This window comes from Musca autumnalis, unplaced genomic scaffold, assembly GCF_047663935.1.
Source record: "Musca autumnalis isolate F117 unplaced genomic scaffold, ASM4766393v1 scaffold_1, whole genome shotgun sequence".
Lineage (NCBI taxonomy): Eukaryota > Metazoa > Arthropoda > Insecta > Diptera > Muscidae > Musca > Musca autumnalis.
The window spans coordinates 58,577,335-58,601,942 of record NW_027411644.1 but is presented as its reverse complement, the minus strand read 5'-3'; the positions used below and the strand labels follow the sequence as shown (position 1 = coordinate 58,601,942).

The following is a 24,608-nucleotide window of genomic DNA, read 5'->3' as shown; positions in this document are numbered from 1 at the left end:
TGAAGTTTGCCTCTCGTATAACCTTTTCCAGCAGGATGTTGAAGAGATCAAACGAAAGGCTGTCTCCTTGTCTGAAACCTCTTTTGGTACTAAACTCTTCGGAGAGGTTCTTTCCTATTTTAACTGAGGACCTCGTGTCAGTTAAAGTCATTTTTCAAAGCCGGATGAGCTTTGCGGGGATACCAAATTCAGACATGGCTTGGAATACATTTGAACGCAGCGACAAAAAAGGTGGTAGGTGTCGATCTGCATCTCTTGGGTCTTCTCCAGGATTTGCCGCAGGGTAAATATCTGGTCAATGGTGGACTTGGCAGGTCTAAAGCCGCATCGGTATGGTCCAATTATCTCGTTGACCATAGGCTTTAGTCGTTCGCACAATATCCCTGACACGACTTATGCCCCTATAGTTAGAGCATACAGTCTTATCTTCCTTCTTGTGGACTGGGCACAGGACACTCAGGTTCCAATCGTCGGGTACTCGTTCTTCCTGCCAGATGGTGCTAACTAGCTGATGAATACACCTTATCAGCGTGTCGCCTCCGGTTTTGAACATTCAATACCATCTTCTGGGATTGGGTCTGTGGTATCTTCGTCGTCTTCGCTGCTATTGGATACCAACAGTTTTGAAAAATGTTATTTCCATATCAGTTACCAAATTAGCTTGCCATCAGTTTGATGCTTGACTCTTTGGTAGAATTTTCGGACTTCATTCTGGCTCCTGTAAATCTCGATTTTTTCACAATCCCGGTTTTCCATCTCTCTCTTTTTCCTGCGGAAAAGACGTTTCTCTCCTCTCCTTTTCTCCCTGTATCTCTCTCGTGCGCTACGCGTTGCTACGGATTGTAAAGTAGCCCTATATGCCGCATTTTACTCTTCGGTGGCAGCACGACACTCCTGATCATACCATGGATTCCTTGGTGGAGGTCTCTGGTATCCAAGTATGGATTTTGCGGCTGTTTGCATGGAGTGGACAATGCTTTGCCATTGCGCTGATATGTTATCGGGATGAGGAGTGCTTTGATTAAGCAATTGGGCTAGTTGAGTGGAATATGCTGTGACTATCTGTTGTGATTGCAGCTTACCGATGTCTAACTTTCGCGTTGTGTCTGTTCGTACTTTGGTTGCTACGTTTAACCGTACTACCTTGCGTGACTTTGCTGAAACAAGGTAGTGGTCCGAGTCTATGTTTGCTGTGGAGATGTTGAAATCTGGTGCTGCTAACTCCCATGTTTTTTGCCGCTTCGAAGTCTATCAGCCTCATACCATTGTCAGATGTTTCACTGTGGAGACTGAATTTTCCGACTGTTGGGCCAAAGATATTTTCCTTTTCAATGTTGGCATTAAAATCGCCTAGAAAAATTTTAATGTCAGGGGCAGGACAGCGGTCATACGTTTCTTCTAAGCGCTCATAAAATATATCTTTGGTCAGTTCGTCCTTGTCTTCAGTGGGTATCCAGATTGCGGGAACTAAATATCAATGTCTACGGCTTACGCCAAAGTTTTCCAGAAGGTGCCCCACTTCAAAATGCAAATGTAGTCATGTCAAAGCCGTTGTTTGGTATCTCGCATCTCATAGGTTGTGCTTAAAATATGTATTTACAAGTATTTATCACCTTGGGCGTATTAGTGACGTCAGTACTTATGCGCACAGAGAACTTTAAAACGTTTGCAGACCTCTTATGCGTATGATTATGTAGAACATTTTATCTTTTTAGTCTTTCATTCGACGGGGTACATTTGGGAACTAGATGTCTAAGCCCGGCTAAACCCAAACTCACAGCTAAAAACCAGCAGGCAATATCTTGTAAAGATTCCCAGCATATGTCTCACCAAAAGGGATTGAGACATTAAGATAAATCCTGGATTTTGTAATGTTATAACCAATCTGGGGGCCACCGTGGTGCAATGGTTAGCACGTCCGCCTTGCACTCAGAAGGTCTGCGGTTCGAATCCCAGGCCAAGCAACATCAAATTTTCAACGGTGGCAAAATTCCCCCTCAGTAATGCTGGCGACATTTCCTGAGTATTTAAGCCATGAAAAACTTCTCTACAAGTGGTGTCGTAAGACACGCCGTTCGGACTCGGCAATAAAAAGTAGGTCCCATATCATTGAGCCAATATGAATCGGCGTGCACTCATTGATATGAGAGAAGTCTCCCTTGTCCCTTCAGGGATGTTGTAGGAACATATGTATGTATGTATAACCAATCTGGACCGTTGCTTAGCATATTGCAACAGTATCATTTTGACACAGCATGTTATTGGTGTTATTACACATACACACAAAGAAACTTAAAGCATCTGCAGTCCTCCTATGCGTATGATTGGCGCCATAATTCATACGCTAGTGGGATCTATATAAAAAAGGTTTCGATATAGAGGAAATTTGGTTTGAAATGGATCGAGCGAGTTTTTCATACGATGGAATTAATGTGGAAACAAATTCTGAATAACTTTATACCCTTTAAAAAAGTTTAAGTTATCTAATTCCTATGTTAGCCATTACATTCCTCTCTCTCTTACTTCCTTTCAGCTACAGCTACCAAATTGACCTCAGTGTCTTAAATGAAATTTCAATTCTTATTGCCTTTGTTTCGCTACTAATGGAGCTTTGTGACAAATGTCACATCTTAAAGTGCCTTCTCCTCCCGCCAAGAAACACCATCAAATCCATCAATTCAACCCGCCACCATCAACTCAGTGAACAAATTATATTTTTGCATGCATAAATCTTTAATTTCCAGTCAAAAGCGCACACCATAATTTCATTAAACTCAACCACTTGAATAATTAGTAAATGACAGGAAATGAGGGTAGAATGAATTAGGTTACAGTGATTAAATGTCAAATTGGGAGGGGGTGAGAGGGTTAAGTGGGTTACAATGATTAAATTGGTAAGGGGTGAGAGGGTTAAGTGTTGACGGGATGGATGGGCTTTTTTTAAAGGAAGAAAGACACGGGTAGTCTTAATATTTGATTTATTTGATATGACACTTTTTTTCTGTCAACACTTTTTTGTGTTGTCGAAGATGTTGAAGTTCATGCAAAGGGGATATGTGATGTCAGAGGATGGAAACATTGGAAATTATAGAGGGATCTTGGGGAATATTTGTGATAACATTACATTGACAGAGATGGATTTGAAAACGTGGTGCTTTGGCCTCTAACGTAACACAAACCTACTGTCAATCTCTTGTATAGTTCCCAGCAGTTGCCTCACTTCAAAATGATTTGGCGAACAGGATAAGTCCTGGATTTTGCCATGTCAAACCCAATTTGAACCTTGTTTGGTATATCGGATCACTCTGGCGTATTAGTGACGTCACTACTCATACGCACAAAGAACATTAGATAATTCGCAGTCCTCTTTTGCGTATGATTTCCTTCATTACGCTAAGGAGCTCAAATATTTAATTAAAAATTAAAAATATTTGTACCTTTAAGAACTGTAATTTTATTCTGATTGTAGCTAGTCATTCATTCGATAAATAGGTAAATGTAGGAAATAGATGTCAAAGTTTACGGCCAACCAGAAACTCACAGTTATATACGTGTCTAGTAATACAGTAGATGCCTAGCTTAATGTTATGGAAACACCAATATTATTTCTAGATTTTTCTATGTTTCCATCAATCTGACTCTTGACTCGATACTCTTAACATGACGTGTTAGAACCTTGTGAAGATTATTGACATTTTTATGGACTTCTTTGTGTCCTTCTAATCGGTGACTTCCAGCATGTTAGCTTAGGAAAGTCTAAAATTAGTCCTGGACTTTGCCGTTTCTGAACCGTTACTCAGTATCTAACAAACCTACGTTCTACTCAATAAATAAATATATTCTTATTATAGCCTTGGGCGTATAAGTTGCGTCCTTAGTCATACGCCCTGAAACTTATATTACCAATAATTTTATGTGTTTATAAAATATTTAAACTTTTTTATTTAACTATTTAATTTCTTTTTTTCTACATATTTATCACATTGGGCGTATTAGTAGTGACCTTAGTCATACGCCCATTGAACCTATCTCAAATATTAATTATAAAAATCACCAAAAATATTATTTAATTACAAAACACTTCCTTTTCTGTATTTTACTAATCCAATGTCTTTCTTCTTCTCTTCTTTTTTCCTTACAGCGGTTGGTTAGGCAGTGCCAAGGGTTGGTTAGGCAGTGCATCAATACCATCTATGCCGGCCATGCCTTCAATGCCCACAATGGCTATGCCATCAATGCCAGCTATGCCTTCAATACCATCAATACCTGGTCTCCGTAAAGGCGGTGAAGAGGGTGCCGAAGGTGTCGCTGCTACTGGCGTTGAAAATCCAGCAGCTGCCACCGGTGGTGAGGATGACGACAAATCGAGGTATCTTAGGTATGGGCCACACAACTTTCTTAATGATGAAAAAGGAAATTTTGATATTTTTTACGGAAAGTTACAACAAAGAAATTAAAAAAATAATACCAAAATAACAAAAGCAATTAATCACCACCCAAAGGAGTTTGTAATGAGTTTGTGATTTTGTTCAAAACGTTTGTTAACAAGTTCATAATTTTGTTCTATTTTTTTTCCCTATAACCACAAATATTTATTAAAAAAACAAGCAATAACAAAAAAATAACAAAGCAAAAAACAAAAACAGAAAATAATGAAATGCTGATGTTACAAAGTTCAAAGTTTATTACAATTAACATATTTTTTGAAATCGATTAATATTTAATTAGTTCAAAGAGTTACATTTTTTCAAAATAATTTTTATTTATTTACAATGGGAAATTATTAATTATACAAGCGGAAATATGCAAATAAAATTTTCAAAACTTTGGGCCATTTTAACCCTTATAGTGTCAAAAATAATTTTTGCCCATGTAAAAACATTGCTAAATGTCGAATATATTCGACAAATGGACTGGGATGGTTAAAAACAGTTTCTTAACCGATAGCTTTTATTGGTAGTGCTTTTATAATTTATAATTTTAATAACTATTAAAAAAATAAAAATAAATAAATAAAAACAGTTCACATCAGTCCTCCTTAGCGTATGATTAACGACATAAATTATACGCTACTGAACACCTTGCATATTCTTGCCTTTTTGGCCTATCTCTTGGCTAAATGAAGTTGATATTTTTTATTTTACCATTATTGTTATTTTTGTTTTTTATTAAAGCTGTATAATTATTAATTTCCATATTAAAAATTTTGCCATTATTCTGAATTTTACAAGCAGTTCTTTTTGCCCAGGTGTAGTTAGCATTCGTTCTTTTATTCAGTCTTTGTATTTAAAAATTACATTTCTTTATAATCAACCTTTTGAACTTCTGCTTCTAAGCTTTTTTTCTCACTCAATATATTTTATATTTAATTAATTTTTTTAATTTTATTTTAAACTTGAAAATAATTTTACTACTTTATATGACAAAAGAATTTTGCAGCAGATCACACTACAGGTGCTATGAAATATTATATCGAAGTTGATAAATATTAGAGGACGCATATATAACACAACAACAAAAATGACAAGGAAAACTGAGTAGATTATGAATGGGCGTTTTTTAATGTTTTCATCGGAAAGTAGGCAAATTAGGCGGGGCAAGTTCCGCCCATTTCAACATTTTTCGAAATATTCGAGTTAATATATCTTGGAATCCTTGCATTTTAGGTACATAGTGTCTTTGGCAACTTTACAGAGGAGGATGTGGGAAATATTTTTATTAAAAATGTTAACCCTCATGCGGCTCATTAAAAGGGTCTTTTTGGTCCTTTTTCGAAAATCTTTCAAAAACTCCATTAAAATGTGATCATATCAAATCCAAATGTTCTACAAAATTGTTCGCCATAACATTTTACTATGGGCATCGGAATGCACCAAATCTATAAATCTTATCTAATCGCCAGGAATCTTTAAAAATTAAAAACACGTTTTAGAGTTAAAGTCGGACTTAATCTGAGTTTATTCAAAATTGTCCCACAAAACATAATTTTAGGGAGATGACGTCAAAGACAAAAATATTCTTCGTCAAATTTCACTATGGGTCATCATCACTATGGGTATGGCTGGAGATAAGGGTCACTATGGATGATCGGAAATGACGATGTTGATTAATGATCGGTAATGACGAAGTTTGTTAAAAACTTCTCGTTTTTGCAACACTACATATTTGTATGTTCGTTTTCTGCTTTATCTTGCTCTGGGTATATCTCCAGTTCTAGAAATATGGCTGCGTCGATGGGTTGAAGCCACAATGCTAATGGAGTTAGTTAAGTATGTTTGGCGGAGCAATTGAAAAGCTACACTATGTCGTGTGGGGCTGATGTGTCATCGATCCTTGCCCTATAGGAATTGAAACGGTTACACCATCCCGAGCGTAGTTGAGCCAAAACTGCTCTGGTTTGTAGTGACAGCTAACGCTCCTCAACCGCGATAGGTGGTTAATGTTCTCCGAGGACCGCATTCACACGATAATTGCTTAAGGCATCATCGACTACATCTGTGTGAAAGTGACTTAAACCTGTTTGATAGGTATGTTGATCTTAAGGTTATCTCTTCTAACGTTGGAACTCTCTTTCTAGATCATGATGATCCTTCCTGACATGCCTAGGCGGGGGAGCCATATCCACCATATGGTAATTGGAATGGCTCTCACGTAACACCCAAGCAATTACTGCAACAAAAACATGTCATTATGTTGCTGTACTGGAAGAATCTTTGCCTCCTCGTGTAGATGGTCAACTGAAGGTATGGGTGGGCGCAATGTTGCAGTTCTCAGGGCGGCATTTTGAAAGTTTTGAATATTTTTTTCCATCGCGTTGCACTTATATTGGCGGACCACACTGGCTCCGCATAGCTTACCACACACAGACCTATCGCGTTATATATGGTCAACAAGGTTTCTTCATTTGCAGCCCAAGTGCTGCCGGATATTGTTCCTACATCTCAGTTTGTCACACATACCACATACATAAACGCAGACGACATGAACATGCGTCGAATGTAACCCCTAGAATCTTGGGATAGTTAGTGGTCGGAATTCTGCTGCCATTGACCATGACATTCAACTCAGTACTCACCTCTACCGTCCATGTGTTGAACAGAATGACCGTAGATTTAGTGGCGGATATTTGAATATTCTTCGCATGAAAAAAGGTGGTGAGATCAATCAAATAAGAGTTTATCAACAAATGACATTAGGGCAGGTACCTAACGCCAGGAATGTACCTGAGTTCAGCGTTTCACAAATAACATCAGGGAACGTATCTGACGCCAAGATCGGGTTTTACGATGATCAGGAACGACGAAACTGAAATCGGGTTCTACGATTTAACGGTGATCGGGAAGGTGTTGATTGATGATTCTTCGGTTGGCGACGATATAATGATATTCGGGAAAGACGTTCGGATGATGATGTTTGAAAACTCGGCCGATAATGGCGAGTTGTAGAATTGTAGGGAGTGTTTGAAAGAAGTCTGTATATACATATGATCTAATGGGTCTGTACAGGTAACTAGCCGGGAATCTTTATTGACTATCTGAAGGATGTGCTTATAGACGACCTAAAGGACGTCCTTATAGACGACCTGCAGTAAGTCTATATAGAGGACCAGTGGGGCATAGTTTTAGACGACCTGCGTTTTTTTATAGACAACCTGAAGGACATCTTTATAGACACATGTGAATCCTTATAGATCGGAAGGTTGCCTTTATAGACCACCTGAAGGGCGTCTTCATAGACGACCTAAAATACGTCTTTAACAAACAACATAAAGGACGCATTTAAAGACGACCTTAAGGGCGTCTCTATAGACCTGACTTGAAGGGCGTCTCTATAAACATGACCTGAAGGGCGTCTCTATAGACCTGACCTGAAGGGCGTTTCTATAGACCTGACCTGAAGGGCGTCTCTATAGACCTGACCTGAAGGGCGTCTCTATAGACCTGACCTGAAGGGCGTCTCCATAGGCGACCTGAAGGGCGTTTCTATAGACCTGAAGGCCGTCTCTATAGACGACCTGAAGGGCGTCTCTATATAGACGACCTGAAGGGCGTCTCTATATAGACGACCTGAAGGGCGTCTCTATATAGACGACCTGAAGGGCGTCTCTATATAGACGACCTGAAGGGCGTCTCTATATAGACGACCTGAAGGGCGTCTCTATATAGACGACCTGAAGGGCGTCTCTATAAACGACCTGAAGGGCGTCTCTATAGACGACCTGAAGGTCGTCTCTATAGACGACCTGAAGGGCGTCTCTATAGACGACCCGAAGGGCGTCTCCATAGACGACCTGAAGGGCGTCTCCATAGACGACCTGAAGGGCGTCTCTTTAGACGACCAGAAGGGCGTCTCTATAGACGACCTGAAGAGCGTCCCTATAGACGACCTGAAGGGCGTCTCTATAGACCTGACCTGAAGGGCGTCTCTATAGACCTGACCTGAAGGGCATCTCTATAGACCTGACCTGAAGGGCGTCTCTATAGACGACCTGAAGAGCGTCCCTATAGACGACCTGAAGGGCGTCTCTATAGACGACGTGAAGGGCGTCTCTATAGACGACCTGAAGGGTGTCTCTATAGACGACCTGAAGGGCGTCTCTATAGACGACCCGAAGGGCGTCTCCATAGACGACCTGAAGGGCGTCTCCATAGACGACCTGAAGGGCGTCTCTTTAGACGACCAGAAGGGCGTCTCTTTAGACGACCAGAAGGGCGTCTCTATAGACGACCTGAAGGGCGTCTCTATAGACGACGTGAAGGGCGTCTCTATAGACGACCTGAAGGGTGTCTCTATAGGCGACCTGAAGGGCATCTCTATAGACCTGACCTGAAGGGCGTCTCTATAGACGACCTGAAGAGCGTCCCTATAGACGACCTGAAGGGCGTCTCTATAGACGACCTGAAGGGTGTCTCTATAGACGACCTGAAAGGCGTCTCTATAGACGACCTGAAGGGCGTCTCTATAGGCGACCTGAAGGGTGTCTCTATAGGCGACCTGAAGGGTGTCTCTATAGGCGACCTGAAGGGCCTCTCTATAGGCGACCTGAAGGGCGTCTCTATCGTAGACGACCTGAAGGGCGTCTCTATAGTAGACGACCTGAAGGGCGTCTCTATAGAATCACTTCCTGTAGAACGTCCTTGTAGGCAACCTGGTAGGATCCTCATAGACGACCTAAACGAAGTATTTATTGACGACCTTAAGGACGTATTTATAGACAACCTAAAGACAGAAAGGATTCCTTATAGACGACCTGTAGGGGGTGTTTATAGACTACCTAAGGGACATTCTAGGACGTCTATACAGACGACCTATATGACATCTTTATAGATGACCTGATGGAAATCTTTATAGACGACCAGAAGAAAGTCATTATAGACGACCTTAAGGGGTTCTTTATAGACGCCTTTTGGATGGTCCCTATAAATAATCTGTGGACGACTTTTAGGGAGTTTCAATAGACGACCTGGCGAGAACCTCTCAATCATGGCTCCTCTAATAAACGGGCTTCTTTGTAGTCCCTGATGTATTTGGCTCCTTCTTGTGTGTCACATGAAGGTTTAACCTCCTGACTGTTCCGTTTGGCAGCTTCATCCTTACTTCTTTCTGTCCTTCTAATTTTGAAGTTGACATTATTGGAGATGTAGTACCCCCTGCCCTTTGTCTTTGTTAAACTGATCATATCGTCAAGTCACAACACAAGAAAATTGTCATTCCCTTTCTCCTCTTTCTTCTTTTCCAAAATCTCGTATTGTTTACTAAAGCCCTCGAGCATGAGCTCCGTCTAGAGTTTGCAGCCATTCCCTTTGACGTATACTGGCATTTTGGTCACATTGTGGTGATGACTGGATGATTTTTGAAATTTTTTCGGCACGTTGTTGGATAATAGGAAATTTAGGTTTTATCGTAAGCTACGTGCCCCATTTAATTTGAACCAGGTATCGGCACCCATTACAAATGCATTGGCTTTGATTGTGTGCACTCTTAGGCATACGACAACGAGGCCGTAAATTTCGATTTCTCCACAAACATTTTACTTGTGTTGTGTTTGTTATCTCTTTGTTTGGTCGCGAGTAAAGGCGCTGCCGATAGCTGATATGACATGACATTGTGATGACCGTTAAGACAGTTTGTCCTGTAGTGTGATCAGCTGTATTATGATTTCTATTAAAAATTTGTTTATTTTAAAGCTTTCACTGTAAATCTTTAAGCATTTTATTTTTTTAAATTTAATAAGCTTTAAAATATTTTCCTTCTTCCAAGCTTTTACACTTATTCAATTAACAACAAATACATATATAACACAATTATTCAATTCAAGCTTTCAAGTTCATACCTTGTCCGATAGTAAAGTTTTTAAATATTCAATTTTGTAAAAAAAGTTTCCATTTATATTAAGTAAAAAATGGATTTTATGAAATATTTTCATTAAATAATATTTGTTAAGGTAAGTCAAAGTTTTTTGGAGAATAATTCATAAAATCCTAAAACTGAAATACGTTGATTTCAATATTCATATGAAAAAAAATTTTTCTTTATTTTTTTTTAATATATCTTCAGTGAAATATAGAACAATATTTTCGATTTAATTTACATAAAGTTCATGGAAGATACATTTTAATGCTGTCTTCATTTCATGTTTTTTAGATTTTTTGTCATTTTGAGTCTTCTTTAATTTACTTTAGTTTTTTTTTTTTAATTTTTTCTTGTCCAGTTGTTTTCATTTCCCCTTCATAATTAAAAAAAAAGCAAAAAAACTTCACAGCATACATACATTTAATTACCTTTTGTATTTCCATTAGAAAAAATATCAAATTCCATCATTAAATAGTTGCGGCCCATCATCAACAACAACAACTACCATTACATATCCAAAAAAATCCCTAGGATTTCATCATCAACACTCAAAGCTTTGGCTTTGAGTTTGGGATGGAGGGATAAAGAAAGTTCTTTCTTTTCCACTAACTTTCTTTAACTCCCATCCTCAATACCCAAAAAAAATCAAGGATTGTAGATCATTGTTAACGGCGGAACATTAAATTCCCCTCATAATAATTGTTGTAATTTAGTAGTAGTTCTTTTATTTGTTTTTGTTGTAGTACCTAACAGATTCTTCTTAAGTTGTAGTGTTTTTTGTTCATTAAAGTTTCCTTCTTTGTTTTATTCTTTATGATTTTAATGGATATTTCAACTATGGTTTTTGTTGTTTTATTTTATTTTATTTTTGTGTTTTTAGTTTTCTTATAGAATGCCATAGATGTCTGTCTATCGCTCTCCTTATCCCTTTTTTGGTCGTTGTACCATTTTCATTATTGAAAATATTTCTCAGAATTTCATAGAACTTCTTCCCCTAAAAAAAAAAAAAAAAAAAACAAAAGCTTCTCTCCTCCTTCTCCCACTTTCACCTTTAAATGAATGAATGACTGACTGTTGTGTTGAAGTACGCTGCCTTGCATAATGTCATCATCTCTAGATTCGTCCACTAGCCCTTCTTATCTATTGTCATTATTATCCTTTATTTGTTTTTCTTTTTATTTTCTACTTAATGAAATCTTCTTGCATTGTTTTCATTTGACCTTTTAAGTCAAAGGTTAATACGTTTGTTTGTTTTTTATCTTTTGCCACGAAGTAATCGAGTGTGGAATTTCCTCTTCATTTTCCCTCTATTTTCCATTCCATTTGAAACTTAATGAGTCAAAGAAATTTAATGCTTTTACTTTACATTTTGTGTTGATTGTGTCATCGATTGCCATTTAATTTTACTTCTCCCTCATTATCATCATCGCCATCTTTTTGGTCTTCTCTTCTTTTTAAGTCGTTTCTTCTCATAAAATTTCATTGTAAATAACATAAGACGTGGTTCGTGTTCTTTGTTTATCACACTATTTTTGGTAAATATCTATGTATGTAGTTTTATAACTAAGATAAATTTAAATTTTTATGTACCATATGTACATACAAATATGTATGTACCTATATAAAATCTAAAACAACCTCAAAACATATTCTAAAATTATAAGACTTATGTGGACGATCCTCACGACCTTCGTTTTTTAGCGAGTGTCCGCCACGATTGAATGAAACCATGGGATGGTCCTTTATCGACAAATAAAGATTTAATTTGATCGATGCACTGTTGTCGTAATTATCTACGTCGAAAGTTATGAAAAATTATCGGACGAAAATGTTCACAAGTACCTTCCATTTTTTTTTTGGCAAAGTGATTTTTTCATGTCACTGTAAACAATCCAACACATGGTCCTATATCAAACTGACCTGACGCTTAGCCTAAAAACTGTCAAACTTTCCAAAAAAATGTCAAATGATACCTGGCGACACTGCAAGTTACATTGACCAGAAGGTTTTCAAGGGACCCTCGTAAGAGATATTTGGAAAATTCACTCGTCAAATATTCTTCCATTTGTGTCATCCTCACATATAAGAGGAAATGAGTAAATATTGGAGATCAATTTAATATCTGCTGATAAAATGTTGGGGCCAGGTAATAAGTTATTATTCATCCACTAAAACAATGTATGATAGCTCCCAATCGACGAACATCCTTTGTAATTGCACCGAATCAGCTTGCGCAAGTTTTTTGAGGTTCACAGAAGAAGTCAATAGCACTACTTAATTCCATTTAGGTTAGGTTAAAGAAGTGAATGAGTTCTTTACCGTCTGGATTCGTCTCTCTCTTAACTTAACACTCTTTAACGCCGAAGTCTCTCTCTCCGTCGGTGCAGTACGTCTAGGTGTTGAAGGCAAGTTTTGGGATCATTATAGACTCCCTAAAGGGAGTTTGTATATAATTCTAGAGGGGTGGTTTATAGACTACCATAAGAAAGTCTTTATAAAATCCCCGAAGGATGTCTTTATAGACACTCAGAAGAGAGTATTTATAGTCCAGGAAGATAGTGTTTATAGACTCCACGGAGGGAGTCTTCACGAAGGTAGTCTTTATAGACTTTATAAACTCCAGGAAGGAGTCTTTAACAATTTTCAGTAGGGAGTTTATATAGATCCGCAGAAAGTAGTACTGATGGACTCCCAAAGTAGAGTGTTTTTTAGAGTTCCAGAAAAAGTTTTTATAGACTTCCAGAAGTGAGTTTTTATGCGCACCCCAGAAAGAAATCTTTATAGACTCCCATAATAAGTTGTTATAAACTCCCAGACTGTCATCTTAACATCTTAAAGCTTACCACGATTTAGTTTGTAGAGACTCCCAGAAGGTAGGGACATGGACGGATCTCCAGAGAAGAGTCTTTTTAGACTCCAAGAAAAGAGTTTTTATTGACTCCACGAAGGGAATTTTTTGAAGAAGAAGGAAGGTTTGGTAGATGACTAGAAGGGAGAATTTATAGACTCCACGAAATGGCTCTTTATAGACTCTAAAAGGAGTCTTTATAAATTACCAAGAGGGAGTTTTTAGAGATTCGCAGAAAGTAGTCTATATATGCTCCAGCTACGGGCTTGACGGACTCCCAGTGAAGAATCTTTATAGACTCCACGAATGGAATTTTCATATATTACCAGAAGAGAGTATTAAGAGACTCCCAGGAGGTAATTTTGTTTTACTCCAACTACGGACCTGATGGGCTCCCACAGAAGAGTCTGCATAGACTCCAAAAATGGCGTTTTCATAGACTTCACGAAATGAATTTCTAGAAACGAAGGGAGTCTTTGTGGACTCAACGAAGGAAGCAGTCTTTAAAAATTGCCATGAGAGAGTTTATATTGATTCGCAGAAAGTAGTACTGATGGACTCCCAATGAAGAGTCTTTATAGAGTCCCTTTTAGACTTCCAGAAGGGAGTTTTTATGCGCCCCCAGAAAGTAGTCTTTATAGACTCCCATCATAAATTCTTATAGACTCCCAGACTGTCATATTAACAGTCACAGAAGTGGACTATTATAGACTCCAAGAAGGGGCACAAATACCATAAAAAATGTCAGCTTCTTCTTTATCTATCCAGCAATATTTTGTCCATGTTTCTGAAACACATTAATTTAATAATTCCATCCCCTATTTGTTGTGTACCTTATCATTAGAATATCAAGTCTCCCACTCTGTTAATGGCATATTTAACTGTCTACAGCCGTACTGGTGCTCTATTTCCACACATTTGTGTTCATGGTTCAGACTTTAGCTACTGTTGTATCTGTGTCATTGGTCCGTTAAAATACGCATCCATCTATTACTAAACAAAATCTCTGCCATTACATAATAATATTTCATTGAGCATAAAATATGATTTTAACATAACTATTATGGCATTCATAGCCAGCACACTACCCCACATTACGGGGTAACCCATAATTATTATCTTCGTTCGTCCATCCAATTGCCCAAATTCATATTTGGACCATGGTCTACTGCTATAAAATATATTGTTTCCCCGCTTTGTTTGAGAGGGTTTTTTTGTGTGTTTTTATTTTCAAGGATTTAAATATCGTTAAAAATTACAACAAACAACCAGCCAGCCATTAAGCCATTACTTGAAACGTTTTTATTTCTCATATACAAAAAATAATAATTCCACTTTATGGTGTCGAATAAAGTTTTATGGGCAGATTCTGTGAGCATTAGTTGCCATTTACTCTGTAATGTCAAATTTTTGGAGAAAGAATTAAACGACAATCTTATTGGATGGTTTAAGTTGTGGCAATATGCATATTTACTACTGTTTTAATGAAGTCACATTGTCTATAAAATCTATAAAGACTCCCTGTTTAGGTGAGGGAGGGGAAATCCATAGGTATTTTCAATAATTCAACGATAGCTCAGGATACCGTTTGATGAGCAGTGGAGAGGGAAAAGAAACCAAAGAAAAAAAACAAAGCAGTATCAGTTTTAATATTTAATAATATGCTTGAAGTTTATTGTTATTCTTTTCAAACAACAACAAAGATTACCTTGTAATATTGGGTGGCGACAGAGGCCGATTAGTATAACGCGTAGACGTTAGTTAGTTTGTACAAGTGTACTATCCAAAGGTTGATCGACAAGTGAACGCAGAGGTTCTTGCAATCGCAGAGGATTGCAGTGATCGCAGAGGATCATAGTCGATTTATACGACTACAATTACATATTCCAAAGAGAGAAAACTCAGCAACCACCGCTCTTGTCATCTGCGCTCTACGGTGTCCGCAGAGGGAACGTGCAGAGGTGATGCCTGATGTTGTCAATCAGCATCCGTGATCGACTGAGCTCGGGAACTTGAGATGAAACGTATCAAACTTATACACTCCCCTTTGAACTCCCCTAAGGAAGTCTTTATAATTTCCCTGAAGGAAATGGACTCGAAAAAGGAAGTGTTGGTAGGATCTCCGAAAAGAGTCTTTGTAGACTATTCGAATAGAGTTTCTATAGACCCTCAGATTTTCAGAAAGGAATATTTATAGATTCTCAGAAGGGAGCCTGTATACTCTCAGAGGGGAGTCTTAATAGACTCCCAGAGGGGAGTATTTATACACTTCCTGAAAGAAGTCTTTATAGACTCACAGAAGTCTTTAAAGATTCTCAGAAGAGAGTCTTTATAGACTCTCAGAAGGCAGTCTTTGTAAACTCCCAGAATTGAGTCTTTAGGGACTCATAAAAAGGCAGTATTTACATAATCGCAGAAGATAGGATTTATAGACTCACAGCAGGGGCCTTTATAGCCTCCTAGAGAAGTGCCTTTATAGGGAGCCTTCCAGAAGTGAGAGAGTCTTTATAGACTCTCCTAGCATTACCTTTAAACGGGAATCATACAAGACTCGAAGAAGGGAGTCTTTATTGACTGCTTGTACTCCCAGTCTCACAAAAACCTTCGATTGTTGTCCCATACAAAATTATTCTCCACTCAAGCCATCCAAAAACCTCCCAAAGATCTCGAACCTTCTAAAATCTATGATTTTTGTCTCATAGGTCCTAAAAATATTTAAAAACTCAAAACATCTCTCTTTTAGCCAATTTCTCATGATTTTTCTCTCAATCCTAAAAATGTATTAAATCCACGATTTTTATCCGATTGCTTTAAATCCCCTCAAGCCTCCAAAAAATTTAAAAACTTTAATAATTAAAGATTATTCTCCCCTCAAATTTAAAAAAAAACTTTCATATCCCTGCATTATTGTCTTCCGACACTCCCAAAGATCTCTTAAATTCCATAATTATGGACCCCTTAGCCTCTCACTACCTTCGAATGCCTTCGAAAAGAAACCTTCAAAAATCTGCGACTCTTGTCTCCAATGAATCCTCCACAAAACTTTCAAAATTCCAAAAATATTGCCCCATGGACCCTTTCAAAGGACACTACCATACATTCCATCTGCGGGTCACTAGAGTTAAGCCCAAGCGAGATAGGTCAGTACTGGACAGATCCAATGAAACCTCCACAAAACTTTCAAAATTCCAAAAATATTGCCCCAAGGACCCTTTCAAACGACACTACCATACATTCCATCTGCGGGTCACTAGAGTAAAGCCCAAGCGAGATAGGTCAGTACTGGACAGATTGGTGTATAGGGAAGGCAAGTTATACTCCTCCGCTTCTTGTACCATCCTTTCGGAAAACGTTTGTAAGCATCGCATTGCGTTGCAAGCTACAGGTGACGATAAGCTTTGTTTCTTGGATCGCGGCGACAACGATTTTCCTCCGAGCCATAAAGTCTACGAATTCGCTGGCTTTGTTGTTGTTGTTATTTTAGCAGTATTTAAACCTACGTAGAATCATAGGCTGCCTTTGTTGCGTAGACCGCTGCAAATTGAATTGCAGGAACGATACAATTTAAGGTGTTAGATGCTGCGTTTCTTGTTGTGGAGACTGCGGGGTGTCTCGTATTCTGATAACGAAGCTAAAGGCACGCTGGGAGATCTCCTGGGGAAGTAACATAACTCCTATCGCAGTAGTCCTGGAGGGGTCTAAGGCCAGATCAGCTTCGGAAGTACACCCATTCCTACATTTATTAAATCTCACCTATGTTGACATGTGGTGGATATGGATCTGACAAACGGAACGTACTCATGAACAGGGGTTCTTATTTATCCCGACAAGGAGCTCGTAGCGAAAAATATATGAACACAAACACATAAGCTGTGTTCCTTTACTTCAGGCCTGCTCAAGGTGCGCACCTGAGCTGTCGGTGTGTGTCAATTTTCTCACACACACAATTTAAAAAGAGAGCTTTTGTTTTTGTTTTGAATATTTTCAAAATTAAAAATCAGTCTCTATTGAACATTCAATGAGGAAGGTTCTGTTTTCGAATTTGTCTATGAATTTATATGCGTACACTGAAAAAATGAATGAAGATACTGAATACGAATTTTTATTTGCCTAAAATTTTTACGGCAAATTAGAGTGTTTGGTTTGTCAACGCACTTTGGTTTGTCACGAACTTGATTTGCAACAAATTATAACATCAACAGTCACATTTGGTCAAAATAAAATAATTATTCTACTCTATATTTTGAAATATAAAATAAAAAAAACTGTTACGATATTTCTCACAGTATACAGAGAGACAAAGGAAAATTGAAATTTGTGTATTTCAAAACCAACACAATTACAAAATGTGTTTGTATGTGTCTGAGCAGGCCTGCTTTACTTACCTGAGGTTACCATTTTTAACATTTGTTACCATTTTTAACCTGCAAAGCGTTCCTTAACCCCGAAAAGTGGCAAAACTGGAAGCAATTTTTAAGAGAGTGAGAGTGGAGAGAGAGCGAAAATGGCTTTCTCTTCTACCACAGGCAACCAGCAAAATTTCTGCAGGTAAAAAATGGCAGAACTGATTTTTCGACTTTTGTTTGACGATTATTTCACAATGAAAAAGAAAATGGAAAGCAGAAGAAAAAGTCGAACGCTGTCAAAACAAAATTAAAAACTGTGAAATAAAAGACGAAAATTGATTTTTTATGTTTCTTTTTGACATTGCTGCCAGATCTACCATTTTTCCGTTCCTTTACTTTTCTGGTAAAAATGTTCATGAGAGAGCAATTTTGAGCGATTTTGACAGTTTTCTCTTTTACCACCCTTACCATTAAAAAAGTAAAGGAACAAAGCTATAATTGTTAAGGTGTCAATTCCTGGTCGAAGATTCCTCCGAGTCATTCCGGTGCATATAACCCGCCGCCATGAGATTACTATGGTTAATGCGGTTACTGTTAGGTTTATTGTGGGGCACCTAATGATGACGACTTTCCGGGGCTGTGTTAAGTCTCTGCCATAGTCTCCCACATGGACGAGTCTGGACCCACCTCTTAGATGTACCTACTTCCAAAATCTTTTCCATATCGCCGAAGCCTGAGTGTGGCGGATGCTAATGTGAAAAATGGAACATATGCATGATTGCCCCAGTTTTCTTCCATCCCGACACGAATCAAAAATGAATCTTGAGCAGGCATTCTAAAATATCCTGCTCCCAACACAGAAAAACCACACAAATACAAATATTTGTACACTGAGGTGACTGCCACTGGCCGGAACACGGATGTTATGTCTGTCGTTCCGTTCTGCTTCCTGGAATTCCATAGTGCCTGAGATATTGGACCAAAACATTCAACAAATTCTGTGTTTTTTGCTTCTGTTTTTATACCCTCCACCATAGTATGGAGGGTATATTAAGTTTGTTTTTTCGTTTGTAACGCAATGAAATAATCATTTGCGACCATATAAAGTATATATATTTTTGACCAGCGTAAAATTCTGAATCGATCTGTGCATGTACGTCCGTCTGTGGTAATCACTCTAGCATCCACAAAAAATGAAATAGAACGCTGAAATTTTGGGAAGGTGCGTCTTTTGTTTGCAGGCAGGTCAAGTTCGATGATGAGCTATATCGGTCCACGTTTTGGTATAGCCCCCATATAACGGTAGCTTCCGATTTTCGGTATTTTGAGAAATTTAGCTACAATTTTCACCCGAACTAGCTGTAAATTGACATTTGAGGTTCTCAGTGGTCTCCACCAAACATCGTCAACATAGGTCCATGTTTTGGTATAGCCCCCATATAACGGTACCTCCCCATTTTCGGTATTTTGAGAATTTTAGCTACAATTTTCACCCGAACTAGCTGTAAATTGACATTTGAGGTTCTCAGTGGTCATCAACCTTCTCCACCAAACATCGCCAACATAGGTGCATGGTTTGGTAAAGCCCCCATATAACGATACCTCCCGATTTTCGGTATTTTGAGAATTTTAGCTACAATTTTCACCCGAACTAGCTGTAAATTGACATTTGAGGTTCCCAGTGGTCATCAAACTTCTCCACCAAACATCGCCAACATAGGTGCATGGTTTGGTAAAGCCCCCATATAACGATACCTCCCGATTTTCGGTATTTTGAGAATTTTAGCTACAATTTTCACCCGAACTAGCTGTAAATTGACATTTGAGGTTCCCAGTGGTCATCAAACTTCTCCACCAAACATCGCCAACATAGGTGCATGGTTTGGTAAAGCCCCCATATAACGATACCTCCCGATTTTCGGTATTTTGAGAATTTTAGCTACAATTTTCACCCGAACTAGCTGTAAATTGACATTTGAGGTTCCCAGTGGTCATCAAACTTCTCCACCGAACATCGCCAACATACATAGGTCCATGATTTGGTATAGCCCCCATATAACGATACCTCCCGATTTTCCGTATTTTGAGAATTTTAGCTACAATTTTCACCCGAACTAGCTGTAAATTGACATTTGAGGTTCTCAGTGGTCATCAAACTTCTCCACCAAACATCGCCAACATAGGTGCATGGTTTGGTAAAGCCCCCATATAACGATACCTCCCGATTTTCGGTATTTTGAGAATTTTAGCAACAATTTTTAATCGAACTAGCTATAATTTGACATTTGAATTTTCAGTGATCACGAAACTTCTTCACTAAAATTCGTCAACATAGGTCCATCTTTTCGTATAGCTCCTATATAACGGTACCTCCCGATTTTCGGCATTTTGAAGGTCTACATTGTTTGATGGAACTACCCTCAATTTAATTTGACTTTTGAAGTTATCTGCAGTTACAAAATTTTCCACCAAAAATTATAAAGATAGGTTGACACTTTGATATATTGATCAAAATTCCTAGTTTATTGTCTAAGATCTCTTTAAATCCTCCATTATTGAAAATGCCCAACATTATTCTCTCTTTGAGCAAAATTCGTTTCCCACAGACCTGTAAAAATTCTTCAAGCCTCACAGAACCTTCTGAAATTCACGATTATTATCCCTTTGTACCTTTTAAAAAAAAAAAACATTAAAAAAAAACAAAATTATACTCCTTTGGGCTGGGTCCATTCAAAATGATTGTCCCACAAACCCTGCCAAAGACCTCTAGGAATCCACGTTTGACAATCCTTTAAAAACCTTTAAAACCGAATTAATCGATTATGCACTCCTCAAGCTTCGAAAATGGAGGGTTTTTGTCCCATTGGCCTTCACAAAAAAATATTTAAAAATCCCTTCGAAGTTCCCAAAAATTCCAAGATTATGGCCTACCCCAATCACAAAAGGATCATTCCGAAAATTTTCAAAATTATACGAGAGGTATTAAAAATATAATAATGTCAAAAATATATCCCATTTTTAGTGGTTTTTGACCTCCATGACCAATTTGGAGTAGATTTGTTCGGCTGCATATTTTTTTTGCTATGGGAAGTCTACAGTTCCCCAGATGTTAGGCTAAAAGTATTCAAAAAGTTCTTCTTCTTAGTGATGGGAGAATTTTATTCGAGTAATCGATATTGGATCTAAAGCTCTGTTCCAGAACTAAAAAGTTTTTGCAATTTTTACCACTTTTAAACATTTTGCGTTCTCGTACACCAAATTTATATGAAAATCGTTTACGACTTTTACCACTTTATAAAGTACGGGAACATGCCATAATTTTACTCCTTCTGCAGTGTTTTGTTATTGGCGAAATTCTTCACTTCAGAAGTGTTGTTGTGTAAAATGATAGAAACAACATCAATGCATCTGCAGGCTTTTTATTTGTTTAGTTATGGGATGAGGTTATATATCAAAGGAAAAAACCGTCTAATACTTTTTTACTTCTTAAATATTTTTGCATGTTTTTAATTTTATTTAATAAAAATTAAGCGAGTTTTTGGCATGTTTTTTGAAATAAATTCCGCTTTTGTTCTTGCATGTTTGTTACTAGGTATATATTTTTCTAAATAAATGTGTAAAATTTGAATATTTTTTATTTATTTTGCTTATAACCTCAAAATATGTATACCCATCATCAAAAAAGGCTTAAAAACTAACGCTCGATTTCTTATTTTCTCTCTCCCTCTGTTTGTCTCTCCACCCCACATCTACTTACAGTGCCACAGAAGGAGCTGATTCATTAGCAGCATCCGGCGATGAGGCTCAACTGGGCGAAGATGGTCAGATTGGACAGGGTAAGGCCGAAGAAGTGAAAAGTACGTGTCACAATTCCAATTGGTAACATTTTATGAATATTTGACTAACAAAAAAAAAATAAAAATAATGATACTAACCAAAAGAAAAATTATTTTGTTCAAAACAACAACAAAATGAAAGGTTAAATCGAGAAAAAAAATTTAAAGACAAAACTCTTAACAGAGAGCTAAACAAGTGACAGGTTACTTACTAACAAAACTAAAAACAAAATTATCTCCCTCTCTCTCTCTTAGAACACCTTCTCTATCTCTCTTTAGCACTCATAACATATTTCATAAAGATAACAAATTATTCCCACCTTCCCACCACGCCCAACCTTCAATAAAAATTAATTCCATAGTTATTAAATAATGTAGCACTTTTCTAACTTCAGGAAGACTTTGGAGATGTGATAAAGTAGGGATACCATGTCAACGAGCCCTAATGTTGTAGACGTGCTCCAAGTCACAACATTCACAGCCAAAAAAAAAAAAGAAAAATCGCTTGACTCTAAAGTAATTGGCGCCCAATTGCTGGTGGCTAACCTTATCACGGCTCCAAAGTCTACCTTTACAACACTTTTCTCTCCTCAAGCAAAAAAAAATCCAGATCAGCTCAAACTTTTTCTCTCAACCTGTAGTTCAAAAATTTCTAATCAAAACCCTAATTTTGGTACAAACTTACCCAGCATTCTCAAAAAAAAAAAAACCAAAACAACATTCTCGAATTTGAACCTCATTTAGTTTCGTAGTTACGTAGCAACCAAAAAAACCTTACCCAACCCCTAAACTGGTACCGATTAATCCAATACGAAATGTTTCCCCTTAAATTTTCTTTTCTTTACATCCCACCCCTCCGCCGTCAATAGTTACTACAAAAGTAACCCAACAGGCCAAACATTTTGGTTCATTTTTATCATCCGCTTTTACTGAGGCCGGTTCAAAGCTTAAAGAAACCGTTAAGAAGAATGTAAGTATATTCCAAAATTCCCAAACCCCAATTTTCTTTGCAGATTTACTAATAAATTATTTACTCTCTTTCCAAAGCCCATTATGGAATCGTTTAACAAAGAACAAGAAGCCTTTATCAAAGGCCAGGCTGGCGGTAATGGTCCAGCTGTTGCCCCCTGGGTTGGCCTAACCAATGAGGCTAAAATCAAGGAAGAAATTATGGGTCTATCACAGGATAGACGTAACTTTGTACGTGCACCACCGGCTGGTATTGATTTTGAATTCAATTATGATACCGCCTATCCTACCGCCCAGGCCATTATGGAAGAGGATAAGAACCTGGAAACAATGCGTTTTGAATTGGTACCCAAAATGTAAGTATGACCAAAAATTATACGAAAAAATCCACTCTTAACATTTAAAAAAAAAACACCTTTTTTCTCTCAGCATCACCGAAGAGAATTTCTGGAGAAATTACTTCTATCGCGTCTCACTTATTATTCAAGCCGCTGAATTGGGTACTCTGGGTGAAGATGGTGTTGCACAAGCCTCAAGTGGTGAAGATGGTAAGTTCTAATTAGTTCGTATTCTCTTGTCTAGTTTCGTCTTTCTCTCTCTCTGTCCTACTACTACTCTCGACTATCTATCTCTTATCTATCAAATCTTTGTCAAAAAAATTAAATACCCTGAATTTTGTTACATTTCTTTTTCGTTTTTCATTTTTTGATTTTGTAATCTCTCTTTGTCATCATAAAGTTCGTATTAGTTTATTTTTATTAAATTGAAAAATATTTCAGTAATTTTGTTTTCCTTAATTTTTTGTTCTAAGTCGTCTTTGTAAATATGTTTTTTTTTTAATTTAAGAAATTTCTCATTGGGATACAGATACAAAATACATCTTGAATATCACATGCAGACTCCATTGAAATCCATTTCTTACTTACTTACTTAGCTGGCCCATTACAGAACATTTGTTCCATATGCCGAAGTAAGAAAAGATCTCCAATTCTCTCTATTTTTTGCTTCGCACTCTGGAATACCGCGCCTTTTCATCTCATCATCCACTTCTTTGCGCCATCTATTCCTTGGCCTGCCAATTCTGCGTGCACCGCGAAGCAATCCGTATTTATACGCCTTTTTAGCTGGTTCATCATCGCTCATTCTTATGATATGGCCTAGCCAACACAATCGCTGCATCTCGATACGTTTAACAATATTGATGTCGTTGCATAGCAGATACAGCTCGTGGTTCATGCGACGTCGATATTCACCGTCAACGCAGATTGGTCCGTAGATCTTTCGAAGAATTTTTCTCTCAAACGCACCAAGCACTGCCATGTCTGCAGGCTTCGGAGCCATACATCAGCACGGGTAGTATCAGTGTTTTGTAGAGCGTTATTTTTGTTTGACGAGATGTGGCTTTGTTTTTAAACTGCTTACTTAAACCAAAGTAGCATCTGTTGACCAATACAATTCTTCTTTTTATTTCACAACTGATGTCGTTTGTTGTGTTTACGGAGGAGCCGAGGTAGACGAAGTCTTTTACTACCTCAATATAATAGGAACCAACTTCCACAGTCGGTCCGAGCTCATTGGACGCATTGCGCGCCGACACCATCAACTTGGTCTTCTCACCGTTTACCGCCAGACCCACTTTAGCAGATTCTCCTTCGACCTTCATAAAGGTATCAGTTACTTCTTTTACTGATCGGTCCATGATGTCTATATCATCAGCATAAGCAAGTAACATGTGACTATTGGTGTAGATTGTGCCACTTCTTTTGACGTTTGCCTCGCGTATAACCTTTTCCAGCAGGATGTTGAAGAGATCACACGAAAGGCTGTCTCCTTGTCTGAAACCTCTTTTGGTACCAAACTTTTCGGAGAGGTTCTTTCCTATTTTAACTGAGGACCTCGTGTCAGTTAAAGTCATTTTACAAAGCCGGATGAGCTTTGCGGGGATACCAAATTCAGACATGGCTTGGAATACCTTTGAACGCAGCGGGCTGTCGAAGGCTGCTTTATAATCGACAAAAATCGATCTGCATCTCTTGGGTCTTCTCCAGGATTTGCCGCAGGGTAAATATCTGGTCAATGGTGGACTTGCCAGGTCTAAAGCCGCATTGGTATGGTCCAATTGTCTCGTTGACCATAGGCTTTAGTCGTTCGCACAGTATCCCTGACACGATCTTGTAGGCAATAGGGAGTAGACTTATGCCCCTATTGTTAGAGCATACAGTCTTATCTCCCTTCTTGTGGAGGGGCACAGGATAC

The 24,608-nt window shown here is 38.0% G+C and overlaps 1 protein-coding gene across 39 annotated transcripts in view; it reads left to right on the top strand.

Annotated features, from left to right (window-relative positions):
• Positions 1-24,608, top strand: part of Sap47 (Synapse-associated protein 47kD) — a 252,255-nt gene that overhangs the window by 163,157 nt on the left and 64,490 nt on the right. For 19 of the 39 annotated variants that reach the window (XR_012411625.1, XR_012411626.1, XR_012411624.1 and 16 more), the window contains 5 exons: positions 4,142-4,378; positions 21,307-21,383; positions 22,253-22,353; positions 22,431-22,708; positions 22,782-22,900. Coding sequence is in view for 32 of the 39 variants with exons in the window: in XM_073975514.1 (XP_073831615.1) it covers positions 4,142-4,378; positions 21,307-21,383; positions 22,253-22,353; positions 22,431-22,708; positions 22,782-22,900 (812 nt within the window). In the remaining 7 variants the exon portion in view is untranslated. Of the gene's footprint in view, positions 1-4,141; positions 4,379-21,306; positions 21,405-22,252; positions 22,354-22,430; positions 22,709-22,781; positions 22,901-24,608 lie in introns of all 39 variants that reach the window. The other 20 variants (XM_073975493.1, XM_073975551.1, XM_073975437.1 and 17 more) reach the window with 3 other exon arrangements.